The sequence below is a fragment of the Triturus cristatus genome, chromosome 2_2 (genome assembly GCF_964204655.1).
Source record: "Triturus cristatus chromosome 2_2, aTriCri1.1, whole genome shotgun sequence".
In the NCBI taxonomy this organism is placed as follows: domain Eukaryota; kingdom Metazoa; phylum Chordata; class Amphibia; order Caudata; family Salamandridae; genus Triturus; species Triturus cristatus.
The window spans coordinates 289,957,779-289,974,173 of record NC_140582.1 but is presented as its reverse complement, the minus strand read 5'-3'; the positions used below and the strand labels follow the sequence as shown (position 1 = coordinate 289,974,173).

Below are 16,395 nucleotides of genomic sequence, written 5' to 3'. Positions count from 1 at the left end.
CCCTGGGATACTGGTGTTCCGTTTGTTTTTACAGCACGTGATTCAAGAACTCACTTTTCTTTACTGCTTTTTTCTAGTGTAGTTAATACATGACTTTTCTCCTAACATTTAATGTGTTGAGTGCTCTTTCAGCTTGTGTGCTAGATAGTTGGAAGAAGGCAGGTATGTTCGTATCTCAACGTGAAACAGTGAAACTACTTTAGGTACAAAGAGAGGACCAGTTCTCATTGTAAACATTTCCTTATGCATTTGTAGATATGGTTCCTCAATAGTCAGTGCTTGAATGTCACTTACTGTGTGAAGTGAAGTGATTACTACAAAGGAGGCTGTCTTTATTGAGAGGTGTTTTAGACTAGCCTTATGAAATTGGTTCAAACCTTGGTGTCATTAATCCTCTAAGAATGAAAATAAGATTCCACATTAAAGGTGGTACAGTTTAAGATTGGTTTACCTTCTTCACTCCTTCTAGAAATCTCTTCATCACTGGAGTTCTGAAAAAATGTCCCTCCCTTCTCCCTTAGTGTACACAGCTATGGTAGATAATGTACTCTAAGAGAGGCATATGTCACATTAGATTTGAGCAAATACATTAGATATCAGACCGTAACTTAATTTGCTGTATTTTCTTTTCTATTTTAGATACTGCACCACATAACAAACTGCTTCTACTTTTCCATATAACATTTGCTAGTGGTGGGTTTCCCTGCTTGCTTATATACCGCCATGCATTCCGATACAAGGTTTGGGAGGCCAAATTCTTAGAACAGGGTCATCCTAGTTTCTTGTATTCACTGATCACATTTGGTGTGAGTAGTACTAGTAGAAAGACATATGCAAATGTTCTACAGCAATTAATGAACAGTTCCTTTCACTTGGACAGGAGGTGTGGAGGCCTGGATGTAAACTGTGGGCATTTTGTGTTTTCTTACTGTTGCAAACAGGTCTATGCCTGGCTTATTCCATGTTCTTAATAATGTGTCTCCTCCCTCTTGATTTAGATCCTACTTGTGGAACCTCCCTCTTGTTTTCTTAGCTTGTCTGCCTATTGGTTTTGTTCTCAGGCTAGATTAACTGCAATTAGACCTATGTTTTTTGGTAGCCCAAGTCCACATTTCTTTTGATAGCTGGTGGATAGGATTCTGTCCCCTCCTTTTTAGGTCTCGCCTGACCCAGCGCATGCGCTGGTCTGGCGAGACTTATTGAGAGGGCTCCAAAAAGTGCTACCAGGCCAGCCTAGAGCTACAGTGCATGTGCGCTTTACCGCGATTACTTTCACTTTCGCGGCCCCACGGCCGCTTTGATGTTTGATCGCGATTGCGATCATTTTCACTTTCGCGGCCGCTTTGCATAGCCAATAGGTCTCGCTTTTGGGACTTATAAGTATTTAGTTATGCAACTGTTGCATGGCTAAACACTTATAAGGTCCCAAAGGCGAGACCTATTGGCTATGCCAATGCTTGTTTATTGATGTAGACTGCTGTAGTTGTGTTATCCGTTTGATTGTGAATAGGCTTCCATTTTATCTGTGAATGAAAGGCTTAGGCTTTCAGGGCTAGAAACACTATCTATAGTTTTAGGCACATGTGTTTTACAGTCTCCTTTTGTGTCCTCCGACATGGAGATGCCCCATATGTGCAGTCAACCCAATGAGTAATGCATCCGTGGTGATTGGCTCAGCAAACATTGCCTTTTGTCATGTTCTGACCACCATTTCAAATCCTTTGCACTCTTTGCGTAACAATCAATCGATCATCACAATCCCCCTTCAACTGTGACCACTGATTCACAAGCCACTCCTATACAGGCCTCATGTGGGGTCTTGCCTATGGAATCAAAAGAATCCAAGATCCCATCATTTCTAACATTTCTCATACTTTCCTTACTGTCACTGACTGTGACTTGCAGTAAAGGTGAACCTGTTCCTTTAGTGCCAACACTCTTCTGTGCTTTCTGAGTGTTTAGTTCTGCCTCCAGGAACTTCTTTTCCTGAGAAGGAATGGGTAATTATTTCTTCATATTAACTGTGAGTCCAACTGTGTAAAAGGGTGAATGACCCTTTAGACATGAATCTATACAAGTCACTTGGAACATTGAAATTTGAAGAAATAACTGCCAAACATTTCGTGAACACTGTTCGTGTTGATTTTGTTCCAAAACAGTAAAACTTTAAATTGATAATGACTATATCCAATCACAAAACTGAGATGTTTGTGATGCTTCTTGTTCATCAGTATATGGTCGTACACATATTTGAAGTCTACTGTAACTAGGGAATCTCTGTGCTCCAGTAGAGGACTTACTTCTTGAAGCATTGTCACCTTGAATATATTGTCTTAACATATCTGTTTAAAGCCTTAGATCGAAAACATTAAGTCTTGTTTTGGAATCAGAAAGTATTCATACTGTATACTTCTTTTGGTACTTCAAGATTTTTTTGGCAGCGGCTGCTATATCGCCTGTAGGATGATTTGTTTGTGTTGTTTTTTGCAAGACTGTCTTTTTTGTTGAATGTTTAGAGGTTTTAAGCAGTAACCACGGCGTCTGATCCTGATCTCATTATTGCTTTGCCGGTGGGATATGAGGCAGCTAGAGTTGCCAGAACTAATAAGCGGGGAGGAGGGATAGCAATTGTATATCGTAATCATCTTAAGGCCATTTAAAGCTTCTCCCACTTCTGAGTTTTGAGGCACTTATGTTTAAACTAAAGATCAGCAATACCTACACTTTTAATAGCCTCCTAGTTTATCGATCTCCTGGCCTGAGGGAATCTTTGACTCAATCCCTATTAAACATCATTGAGTCATGTATAATGCTCCTCAATCTCACAATTCTGGGAGACTTTAATTTCCATTTAGAGCACTTTGAGGATAAGGACACACAGTAGATAACGGATATCCTCGTGAATTTTGATATGATAAAATTGGTCAAATTACCTGTTCATCAAACAGGTCACACACTCAATGGTATTTTACCAACTATCCGTAATTGATAGTTGAGAGGGTAATTCCTATACATGGACTGATCATATGGATATAATTTTTAAATTAGGAATTCCATTAATAATACCGCCAGGTAACAAAGTACCAATATCATTTAAATACGCCAGTGGAATAAACTAGATTGCTCTGAACTAAATGACCTATTGATGAAATCTCAACCCATATTTGAAAGTGATGTCGATCTCGCAGAAGCAAAATTTACTGACTGGATTGACACGGCAATCACACAACTAGTCCCTCAAAAAACTAGATTAACCACAGATCTTTGGCATCTGTGCCATGGTACTCCCAAGATCTCAAAATGTATAGACAGAAAAGTAGACATCAGGAACAGCTGTGAATAGCTAACTATGGTTCTGAAGACAAAATTAATTACAAAACCAGGATTAAAGATTATAAAAGAAAAATAAATACAACCATGGCCATATTTGTTTACAGATAAAATCAATTTGGCAAAAGAATCGAATTGAAAGATATTTTTAATACAGCTAAACCCCTATCCAAGATCAGTATCAAGAACTCCATGACCCCTGATCAGTCATTATATGAATAAATAGCAGCTTTCTTCCTTGCCAAAGTTAATAACATATTTAGGGAGTTTACAAATTCGGCTGGAAATACTGAAATTTCAATGAGTGAGGAGATATCAGAGAATACTCTTCCCTCCAATAAAGAACATAGGCCAGTATTGTTTACTACCGTTACCCTTTTCACAGATAAGGTGAGTAATTAATTCAAGGTGCCCCATCGACTCCTGCCCTCCGCAGGGTCTTCATCCGATGACGAACACCATATCAGCACACCTTGTAACACTGTTAAATAAAATACTGCCCTTGGGATGTTTCCAATTGGCATACTACCACTGCTAAAAAAAGTCACTAAATCCCTTAGAAGTCAATATCTACAGGCCTATTTCCAGTCTTCCACTTCCAGCAAAGATCCATGGTCTTTCTGGAATCCAAAAGTATTCTGGAACCGGTTCAACATGGGCTTAGATCTAATCATTCAACAGAATCAGTTCTTTTAGATGCTACAGAGGAAATGAGTGTCATTGTTGATAATAGGGGAAAAGCGGCCTTGATTTTACTAGACCTCTCGCCCGCAGTCGACACGGTTGACCATTCCCTTTGGATCAACCGTCTAGAAGCAAGGCATCAGGGATCGAGCACTATATCTACTTAGCTTCTTTCTTTCCAATTGTGAGCAAGTAGTAACCTTGGAGTTAGGACCACTAAACAAAGTATTTTAAACCCTGATTGCGGAGTGTTGCGAGATCCCGCTTTGAGGATCTATTATGCAGTGGCGGTTCTGGAGAAGCTGCGGGCTGCGATACGAAGTCCTGAGTCATAGTTGAGGATGCCATTGACAAGGGGCTTGCGGTGTGAAGGCCTGTGTCAAGGGTGCGTTGTGCAGCAGTGGGTCCAATAAGATTGTGGGATGTGATGCGTAGTCCAGGCATCAGGGATGCGGTTCCGAAGCAGCTGCGAGGAGATGCAAAGTACCGCATCGTGTCTGCTCACAGGACCACTGCTTGGCTGGCAGAACACCTTCAGGTGCCTACTTCCAAGGGTCCAGGACTGGGGTGGCACCACTAGGGGGGAAAGACTCACACCAAGTAGAGTCCAGGTGCTGGGTTCAAGATGGTAGGAGCCTTTTCTGTCTCTGGGGCTCTGATAAGGAGGCCAGCCACGTAGCCCTTGGAGTCATTGTGCTGGTCCTGGGTTCAACCTACAGATCGTCCTTTCACTCAGACAACACGGCAGCAGAGTATCAGCCCTTCTTGCAGAGCATCACACCAGTCTGTTTGAGTCATCCACAGGTTCAGAGGTTTACTGAAGCGTTGGGTCTGAGGATCCATTATTTATACCTGGTGCCAGCTCTAAAGTAGGAGAAGGTTCTGGAGGTTTCCACCCCTAGAGGTGTTTAGAATTTCTTGCCACCCTGCCCTGGCCCCAGCTTATCTGGGGTCACAATAGAGTAGTGTTAAACCCTTTGTGAAGGTGCCCAGGCAGAGCCTTTGTGATGTGCAAGAGTGGAAGGTGACAGCCCCGCCCCCTCATCAAGTCAGAGATGACCTATCCTGCCATCACCTATGAACCTTTATCTCACTTTCTTGGAGCAATGCACAATGACCAACTGCCAGCTACACCTAGTCATGTGAGCCAAGAAACAGGCTGCAGGCACCAAATAGTTAGGACACGAAAATGCCAGCTTCCTAAAAGTGTAATTTTTAGAATTGTGTTTTAAAATCAGACTTTACCAATAAAAGAGGCTTTAAAATTCCACGTCTTTAGACACCAAACTAGACATCCCTAGCTGTTCTCAATTGAAAGTTAACACTTATTAAATGTAATAAGTTAACCCAATGTTATCCTATGGGAGAGGTAGGCTTTGCAGTAGTGAAAAATGAATTTAAGAGTTTTTTACTACCAGGACATGCAATAATTTGAAGTTCATGCCCAACTTTTTAAATATACTGCACCCCACCCTATGGGCTGTTTAGGTCCTAGAGTCGACATATGTATTGAAAAGGAAGGTTTAGGTCTGGCAAAAGGTTTATTTTGCCAGGTCGAAAAGGCAGTTTAAAACTGCACACACAGGCTGCAATGGCAGGCCTGATACATGTTTAAAGCGCTTCTGACGTGGGTGGCCTAATCAGTGCTGCAGGCTCACTGGTAGCATTTAATTTACAGGGCATGGGTACATGTATTACCACTTTACTAGGGACTTACACGTAAATTAAATGTGCCAATTGGGTGTAAACCAATTTTACAATATTTAAATGAGATAGCACAGGCACTTTAGTACTGGTCAGAAGTGGTAAAGTGTGCAGAGTCCTAAAAGTCAACAAAAACTGGTTCAGAAAACAGGAGTGTGAAAGCAAAAAGTTTGGGGGTGAGCCTGAAGAAAGGGCCAAGTCCAACAGCAAGGATCCCATTGCTTTGGTAGAGTCATTAGCCTTTTAAATATTTTTTAGGGAATAGCTTTCAAATATGTTTCCCCTGTGAGCGTTGTACAGATGATGTTCACCTATACTTCAGGTTTGAGTCCAGATATTGTCAGCCAGGCACGACTGCAGAGTTTTGAACCTGTGCACATTTGTCTTCTGCCAGTGTCAGCGACATCCAGGACACATTTTAGCAAGTATTTGCGATTGCCTTCCCCTCCTGCATAAAGGCTTTTGCTCTTTTCATAAATTGTTCTGGGAAACAGTGCACTAACTCCTATTTCCGCCTATTGCTTATGGCCGTACTAAATAAGGATTGTGTCATAGAGGGCAATCCTCTATTGTGTGGCTGCAGACTTCTCCATTTTCCTACCAACAGTTTCTAAACTCTTGCTTTCTTTATCGGGAGCAGGGTCTGCAGGTGCATTTGCCCATTTTCTGGGGGTAGAGACAACCAGTGAATAACCAGACATGTTGCTCTTAATATGAACAGTCCTGTGGAGACGGTATATATTTCTTCTCCATCCCAGGATTTCCAACTTTGGAAGGCCCTGGTTCACTTAATCTATTAGTGTGTGATATATTGATAAGCAAACACAAGGAGATGATGGACGGCGCGCTGAAACTTTTCAGACATTCACCCCCAGTCACAGATCTCGGTTGAATCCATCATCATTCTTTAGCTCACTTTGCCACCTCAGTTCTGACCCAGCTATATGCAAATCAGTCTTGACACTGTGCCTCATGGGAACAGTCCAGCCGAACTGCCAAGCAAGGTCTTCCCTGAACAGGAAACAAGCATCCTGGGACCGGTTTCTGGATAACACCCTTCATCAGTCAGCCTAGCTTGAATCCAGTGGCAAAGTGAGCAAGGGACCCACGTCTGGGCATACCCTGCCAACTTAGGGCAAACAAAGCAAACACAAGGAGATGATGGACTGTTCCCACGAGACACAGGGCCAAGACTGATTTGCATACGGCTGGGTTCAAACTGGAATGGCATGGCGAGCAAAAACACGATGGATTTAGGCCCAGATCTCTGTACTGGGGTGAATGTATGACATTGTTCTGCATTCTGTCCATCAACCGTTGTTTTTGCATTTGTCACCCTGAGTGGGACGGGTATGCCCAGACGTGGGTCCCGTGCTCTCCATGCCACTGGAATCAAGCTATCCTGTCTGAAGAGGGGTGAAACCCCAAAACTGGTCCTAGGATGCTCGTTTCCAGTCCAGGGAGGACCTGGCTTGTCAGTTCGGGCTGGACTGTTCCCAAGAGGCACAGGGTCAAGACTGATTTGCATATGGCTGGGTTCAAACTGGAGTGGCATGGTGAGCAAAAAAATGATGGATTTAGGCCCAGATCTCTGTACTGGGGTGAATGTATGACATTGTTCTGCATTCTATCCAGCAACCGATGTTTTTGCATTTGTCACCCTGAGTGGGACGGGTATGCCCAGACGTGGGTCCCGTGCTCTCCATGCCACTGGAATCAAGCTCTCCTGGCTGAAGAGGGGTGGAACCCCGAAACCTGTCCTAGGATGCTTGTTTCCAGTCCAGGGAGGACCTGGCTTGGCAGTTGGGCTGGACTGTTCCCATGAGGCACTGGGTCAAGAGTGATTTGCATATGGCTGGGTTCAAACTGGAATGGCATGGTGAGCAAAAAACGAAGGATTTAGGCCCAGATCTCTGTACTGGGGTGAGTGTATGACATTGTTCTGCATTCTGTCCATCAACTGTTGTTTTAGATATATTGATAAGTCATCTTTGGATATGGTTTTGATGCATAAGAATCTATCTCCTGAAGGGAATCTACATCTATTTCCTGATACATAATTACTACAGTATCTTCTTCAACTGGTGTCTGGGTGTCTTCTTCAAAGTATGTGTGTTCCTCTTACTACTCTTCGAGTGGTTTTGGTGCCTAAGGTTTTGTATATTCTTATGTTCAAATTCCTCCTTTTATGGACGATTTATGAGGTATTGAGAACAAACTCTGTATTTTGTCAAATCGTTTTTTCCTTTAACATTAGGGATGCCCTCTCAACCTTGAGACATTGAATCCTTTTTTCAGTATCAAATGTTTTTTTAAAGTCTGAGAGTTGGCAGTGGTCCCCTGGACAACTGCCTACTCCCCAACAAACATTTTTATTTTTTTTACATTGACAAAGTGGAAGGGGTCCGCCTTTCTGTGAACGTACTACCACCCCAACTCAGGAGTCGGTAACTTTTCAATGTTTTTGGACCAAGTAACTTCTTCAAAACAATGATACATCCCTTTACGAATACCTATTTGCAAGCCGCACCCTAAACACGGCCACCCAAATAGCAATTTGTTATAGGTTTCTAAACCCATTTTGTGATTCAGTAACCTGTTACCAATTCGCAAAATAGATTTAGTACATATCAACTAGCAAATTGGTGTCACAAACCCTGTGATTTTGCGAATCTCAGGCTTTGCGACCGAAAATTGGCTTTGTACATCAGGTGCATTTTCTCAAAATGGCCAATTCTCTCTAGGTACGTAGTGCAATTTGACATCACAGTACTCTGTCAGCCTTTGATGCATAGACAGAGGAGTCCTGTATACAATGTGACAGATGGTTTCTGTACTATCTACATGAAACAATTTCAACAACATAGCAATTTAGAAACTCTGAGGTTGCCTGAGCAGCAGAGCTGAAGAACATAAGAGCATTAGGGTCTATAGTATGAACATGACTTATAAGAAGAGAGCAAATGGACTTACATTCAGTAGTCCTTGAACAAAAAGCCCAGACTCGTATTTAAATGATGATTCACTTCGACAGAGCCTGGAACATTTCCGTTCTGAAGGAGTCAGAAAAAGGCACAAAGTCTTGACCATCTGCAAATTAAAACACAGTGTGAAATAAGCAGTAGGAAGAAAGGACGACTTATATGTGTATTAATGGCACACACTCTTCAGTTGGTCTTGCAGTGCACATCTGGTTCAGTATTTTTTTTGCCTTAGTTTCGAGGATTTCACCACAAATCAGAATCTGGCGTTAATTGAAAGTTGTGGTAAGTCGGTAGCAGATAGAGCATAGTCCCTGTTGTGATACTCATTATTAGATTTATTAAAACTTTGTTAGGTGTTTCCAGAGGCACAGCTAAGATGCTTACATGCAGTGTAGTAGTGTTTGCAGTGACAAGTAGGCTTGTGTGTATGTGTGAGTTAACTCGAAGTATCGGTTGGCGCTGCAAAGTTCCGATGTACAACTGGTGGTGTACCTAAACTGCATTGAGTCAGTGTTGTTAGTTCTGCTTAGACATGGTGTTGTGTGATGGTATGGTGGAATACTGTTGTGGGCACACAGACATCCATTTCCGTGTCGATCTGTGTAATGTTGAAGGTGTGCAAGGTGTTCTGTCTAATCATATATAATGGACATTTGTATCTTTAGTTAGTGGAAAATGCCACGTTCCTACCGAAGTGTAAGACATGTCTGTGCTATGCTGCTAAATGCATGTACAGTGGTCTGTCTAATGTTGCCTGTAGGTGGTTGTATTAGTATGTAGGTCTGTTGGGATAGCCATTTAAGGTATATGCTAGCTGTGTTGCTTCAGTGTGTGTGTTTGTTCTGCCCCATTTATACTTTTGGCCCAACCTGTGAACTGACACCATTCTGCCTCTTCCTCCTGGGCATGTTGCTTACAGACACAAGTACAGGCCCCAACAGTGTGCCCCTCCTGGACATGATACCAGACAAATATAACAAATACAAGGCCCAAGCATCCTGTCCTCCCAAGCATGACACCATGAACACAGACATCTTGTGATTCCTGGCCGGTTAACATAACGAGGAGATAGAGGGGGTAAGATTTGCAATTGCACCTTCATCTATTAGTATGGCATCAAATCACTTTCTCAATCGAGGCTTCCTTTTTGTTGTATAATTGGTAAGATGGTGTGTACAGTCAGAAAGCGTGAGAGGGTGAGTGAGAGACAGGGAAACCTAATGAGGGTGTGTGCAAACAAGTGGAAGGTTGTATGAAAGAAGCCCGCATTCCTTTACAACGCTGTCACTACTCCGATAGCGACGTTACCACATGTTGCTTTACCACACAAGTAGTTACAACAACATGCTTTAGGGGGTGCTGGACTTTGGAATAGTACAGATTACTATTCCAATTCCAGTCTACGCAACAGTAGGGAAGGTGTTGGACTTAAAAATCAAACATCAGTCAAACAACACGCCCCCTAAAGCAAGTCGCTGCAACAACTTGCATGGAAAAGCAAGGTGTGGTAATGTCGCAGTCAGGGTAGTGGCTGTTTGTAAAGGCAGGTTGTTGTTGTGACTGTGGGGTAAATGATGTTTCCCCAAGTGAATGTATCTGCCTGAAATTGGGCCTGTCTGGAGATTAAAATGAAAGGAGGTTTTTATCAGAGCGTTTCTAGGACTGCTGGAGAGCACTCAATTGGGATTTAGGAGCAACATAGTAAGGAAACAGCACAAATACCTGCCTCAGAATATTTCCGCAGTATATTAGACCAAGCATGTCTCACTGCGCTACTGTTATTAGACTTATCTGCAGGCTTTGACATCATGTCTCACCCCTCAAACTGGGGATTTGTAAAACCGTTCTAAATTCGGTAGCCTCTTTCTCTCCAACAGAGAATCAGTTTTCTGGGACCTTAAACATTCTCCTCTTCTTTACTTTTGAAGGGGACACTCCTGAGGCAGTTGTGGTGGGGGCCAGGAACCACAAGCTCCAGCTCTCCTAGCGGCCGCTGCCGCCTACGTGCATCACCTGCACCTGGAGGCGCATAAATCACCGCCAGCACTCCCGCAGCACGGGCCGCGCTGGTGCACCCAGGCAAAGCCCGGGCCAAGGGCTAACCGTCTGCGCCCGTCAGAGACAGGAAGAGGCAGGGCAGGCCCACCCCCTTTTTGGTTCATCAATCGTATAGAGGTGAGTGCCTACAAGTTTAACTTCTTGGCTTTCCCTGACAGTTACAAACTGATATAAATTACACCATGGGGAAACGCATCGGGCAATCAAACGCACGTCCTATTAGCAGCAGCATTTATAGTACGCTTGAAAGGGTGGTTAACATTGTGTCAGTGGAAATTGAACTAACTGAGTGCTGCCTGTCTTTGGGTAACGAGGGCCCATTGATTAACCCACAAATCAAAGGGGCTCCATCTGATCCTGATCCTGTACTGGGCCCAGCCCACGCACATGACTCACCACCACTGTTCCCTAGAACCTGTGCGGGTGTCCGTGCGCTCACTAAAGTCTCCCCGAGCGCGCAGTGTCCCAATTGTGTCACGCACACACAACACAGCCCGTTCGCGCCGCCAATTTTAAAACGCCTACACTCGCTGCATTTTTTTCTTAATAGTGCACGCCAGCTGGGCAGTTTGTGGGCCTTTGTGAAAGTATTCTTGTTAATTGCAGCGCCGTCATGCGCTGCAATTAACATGAATACTTTCACAAAGACCCACAAACTGCCCCGCTGGTGTGCACTATTAGGAAAAGGAATGTGGTAATGTAAAGCGCGGCGTGTTTTTGATTCTGAAAGAACACGTTGCGCTTTAGATTACCACATTCCTTTGCTAATAGTTGGAATCTGCGGGGCTGAATGTGGGCCTCTGAAATAGTTTTCATGCTAATTGCAGTGCACACGGGCGCTGCAGTTAACAAGAATGCTATCTCAAAGGCCCACATTCAGCCCCGCACTATCAGCAAAAGGAATGCAGAGTCATACACAACGCGTGCTTTCAGAATCGTCTGAAAGCACACGTCGTATTTGACCCTGCAGTTCTTTAGCTAATAGTGGGCAGTTGCAGGGCTGAATGTGGGCCTTTCAGATAGTATTCTTGTTAATTGCAGCGCCGGTGTGCACTGCAATTAACAAGAATACTATCTCAAAGCCCCGCAGCTGCCCAATATTAGCAAAAGGAATGTAGCAAATGTAAAGCAGGACGTGTGCTTCATAGCTGCCAAGGTTTTAGATTGCCATGTGGGACTTTTTCATATGTATCAGTGTAACATGAGTGACATTTTAAGGATCATGAGTACATAGCTGCCAGGGTTTCAGATTGCTATGTGTGACATTTTCATATGTTTCAGTGTTCTATGAGTGACAATTCTCACTGCAAAATCAACACACTAAAATTCACTGTTTAACAACCGCCACGGCAAACAGCTAAGGGACATTAATTTGGGTGCAAGAGAGGCTGAGGGGCACACATAGCGGAGTGAGCAAGGGCGCTGTAGTATTGCAAGTACGTTGTTGCACGGTTCGTGAAAACTATCAACCAGTACAAACTGTGAGGTGGACTCTTTTTCATGAGATTTGCAAAATCACTAAATCGTAGGTCCTGACTAAGTTCCCCATCATTTCTCCTTAGAGTCAAAATACAAATTAGGTGCAAGGCAACATTGATGCATTCGCATGCACAAGGCATATGTAGAAACAGGGCCGGCTTTAGCACTGGTGGCGACCTGGGCCACAATGTTTTGTGGCACCCCCGCAATGACCACCTCCACCACAGACTCCCACACTACCATCATTTGACAGTGCTCCTCAAGTCTCAATAACCACTGTCTCTTAGATTAATTTCGTTTTATAGCACGACTCGTACCAGTTTAGGGTGTCAGAACACACACATTGCACAGAGACAATCACACATGTGTAAATGAGTGTATAGGAAATGTTACATTAGACAAAGGCCTACAAGGTGTAGGAGTAAAATGTCATCCATTCTGGTGCTGGAGCAGAGTTTTCTGATGAAAATCTATTGGGTTTTTAAGCTCTGGTTTGTCTATTTGTCATAATTAAAATTATTAATTATTAATTACTAATTATTTGTTTTGTGTAAATGTTTTAAACTTACCAACACGTACTAATGAGAAGAAAACCGAGACGTGGGAATGCTTTCGTTTGCTTATTGATAATGTGCATGTTTTATTAAATAAACGTTGCTGAGTGCTGTTTATTTTAAAGCACGAAACGCTTTTGAATTAATGCTTTTCTGTGTTGCAAAGGTTAGATAATTACATACACATAAGGGTATTAGTGGGGTTAACACTGTTAAATCACTATGCTGTGGTAACGTTGTTTTTGTCTCTTTTAATTAAGATGGTCTATTTTGGCCTAGAATAAAATGGCCGCCGTTTGCAGCCTGGCCTCGAGTGAGAGATTTGTGATGAGAGGGCCTTGCTGAATATGGTCGAAGTCATCTGACCACAGTCTTCGCCTGGTTAAAATTTTCTGTGAGGACAGCAGCAGTGCTGGGCAAGTCTCCAAGAAACATCCGAATAGCCTTGGAGGACAAAGGAGCCATAATGAATGAACTCTGAGATCATCATGTTAGTTCCGAGGAAATGTGGATGTCAAAAGATACTTTTTAATTTTTAGTTCCTGTTCTGTCTTTTTATTTTTGTGATTTTTTCTGAGCGGAGATTTTCCAAATGTAGCGATGCTACATCCTTTCCTGCTCGCTCTGCTCAGCGGTTCAGCGGACGTTTAGAACATTTAATGTTTCTTTAATATTGTAAGTTTCCTTATAAATATGTTAGCTTAGAGAGGGTCTTTGCCACTTCTTCCCAAACCTGCGTTGGTGAGGATCTACGCTGTGAGGACGGCGACTCGGGAGACTTCTACTGAGAGACCTGTCCTGATGACCCATTCTGACATTTAGCTAGAATAGGTAATTATGAGAAAATAATTTACTCTGATTGATTTCCTTTGACTAATTTTAGATAAAGTACCATAATTTTAAATACGGTGTTGGTGATTATTTCTTGTCAATTATTGAGTACTCTATTTGATTATTATCGTATAGATTGTTTAGATTATGACTCAGGACAATTACAATAACTAGGTCTTATCGACCTCAGTGTAGATGTGGGGTGTTTAGGAGTTTTCTTTCCACAGGTTCAGTGTTGGTAGAGTATTTGAGCGTATGTTAGTGAAATGGGCCCTAGTGTATGATGAGTGTATGTGCGTGTAACTGTGAAATTACTCTATCCATGGAAGCAGGGAGATTTTATACACCCCAATCTGCATCAATTTCCTGGTAGCAGAGTGAGGATGGTTATTGATGATTGTCTTGATCTGATTAGATTGCTTGTACATTAGCTTATTGATTATTGATTATTGATTGATGTTGGTATATGTACTAATACTATATGTTGGAGTCGTCATGTTGAGTTATATGTAGTGCTTCTGGAACTTGGGAGCTAGTAGCAGTTCCGTAGTAGGGCAGAGGGAAGTATATGCTGCTCTCGGGAAAGACGGGATTGTAGGAAAAACGTGTGACAATTGAAGTTGCGCGTCACATTGTCTGGGTTCGGAATCAGTGACATTGTCGTATGTTACTATTAGAAATATTTCTGGTATATAAGGAGTGCGTATGGTAGTGAAGGTTATCTGTGAAACTCTGGTCTTAAGTCCCAGGGATTCGTAAGGTTTACCGTTAAAGCTTATCGCGGGAGAAGTAATAGGTATTCTCTGAGCTTGTTTGAGAAACTGGGCAGAGGTAAGCTGCTGCTTGGTTAACGTGTGATACAATTCTGTAGTGGAGCAGATTGTTCGCTGTTCTCGGGAAAAACAGAATTCTGTGTGTATGTACTATATATTTCCTTGTATGAATGTGCGTGAATGCTCATATATTTAGTTGATTGTAAGACTCTTTGGACAAGTCCTAGAGGAAACAATTAATGAATGTATGTTAGAAGGGCAGAGTAGAGGGATGTGCTACTGTGTCAACGGGATTCTTGTGAAATAGATTTTCTTTACTATTCTGTGGTTAGCGAAGCAGACAATGGAGATGTTTATATGTTGTAACTAATAGATTTTGTAGAAATTTGACACGGAGTCTACTGAGAAATTTTGTAAAGGAGGGGTAGACGAGTGACAAGAGACAGGAGACAGAAGCGACTGCAGCGACTGCTGACGTCAAACAGACCGCGCTCTGATTGGATATTAGATCAGAACAGTGCTCGCGCTGATATTGGTGCGTTGGTGTGAGCCGCGCAAGGATTGTAAGAGCTATTCTAGTGACGTAGACGTTCCAGGATTGGTGCGTTAGTGTGAGTCGCGCTGTTATTGGTTGAAAAATCATATTGTGCAGTTGTAATACGGAAGGGATTAGAAAGTTTTGGTAAACGTTAAAATGTATTACCAAGAAGAGAAAAAGAAAAAAACATTGTTCAGAAAAATTAGAAAGTGGTTCGACAAGGATAAAAATGTTAAAACAAGAGAGGGTGAATTGTTACCTCCAGCGAAAACACCTGCATCCTTCATGGGTGCGAGATATGGGTATCATACCTGTATATGGTTGGAGAATTGGGTTAGGTATACCAAGGAAGATGGTGTTTTAGCATTTCCAGAACATGGTTCATTTAATCTGGCCGTGTTGAAAAATTTACGGGAAAATATGTTATGTCTTGACCCAAGAGCAAGGCCGACACAGTTTGAGGCTTTAGTGGAATGGGAAGAGGAAGTACATGAGCGAGAGAAGCAGAGGTCTGGAGGAAACTATAGGTATATGTTTGGGAGGAGACATGGTCGTGAAACTCATCATGATCGAATGACGAGATGGCGAGATGCTAGTATGTCGGAGGGATTATACCCTATGAGAACAGTTGAAGAGAGGGGTACAGAAAGGGTTCCTGAGGCAGAAGTGAGAAGATATGGAGTTAATGAGTATGAGGATGAAGTCTTGAATGACATGATTTACAAAAGACCACCTCCATATAGACCAGAACCAGAAGAGAGCACACCAATTGTTTCTCCGATAAGAGATACATTGCGTATCATTGAGACAGAAAATGTGACACCTGAGTTAAGAAGTGGTAATCCTTTCAGGGAAAGAGAGAATAGAAGCAGTGGCGAAAATACGAGAGAATTAGCCAGAACTACATCGGAGTTGACTGAAAAGATCAAAGAGCTGACAAAGAATCTAGACGCTGTTACGGTGCCCGTAACTATAGGTCCGATTATGCCTGTGTTTGACAAGCAGAGGACAGGTGAAAATGGTTTGGTGATTCCATATGTTGGGAATAAGATAACAAGTTTAGCTGGTCCCTCAGGAGATTCAGGAAGAAGGACAGAAAGTAGTGATCTGAGGCAATCCAGACATGACATATGTAGTGAAGGATTAGAGGTACAGTCTAATTCAAGACTGGATGCTAGTGAAGCTAGTTGTTCAGGGATGCCGATTTTAGAACCGCAGAAGAAAGTGGTTCCAGTGAGAAAAACTACTGAAATAACAGCTGAAGATTTGAATGATTGGATGAAAGTTCTTCAAAAGAGGGATAAAGATTCACAAGCAATTGATGTGGCTGGGTTACGTGTAGAATTAGAAGAGCTTGTTGTAGGGACAGTTCCTACAGAAATTCTTAAAAATCATCATGATGGTGAACTGTTGTTTATGTGTAAAAATATCACCTGGAGAGCGAGAAAGACACATGACAG

The 16,395-nt window shown here is 42.5% G+C and overlaps 1 protein-coding gene across 2 annotated transcripts in view; it reads right to left on the bottom strand.

Annotated features, from left to right (window-relative positions):
• C9orf72 (C9orf72-SMCR8 complex subunit) overlaps positions 1-16,395 on the bottom strand; it is a 289,750-nt gene that overhangs the window by 35,618 nt on the left and 237,737 nt on the right. For both annotated transcript variants that reach the window (XM_085641326.1, XM_085641327.1), the window contains exon 6: positions 8,692-8,808. In XM_085641326.1, the coding sequence (XP_085497452.1) occupies positions 8,692-8,808 (117 nt within the window). The remainder of the gene's footprint in view (positions 1-8,691; positions 8,809-16,395) is intronic.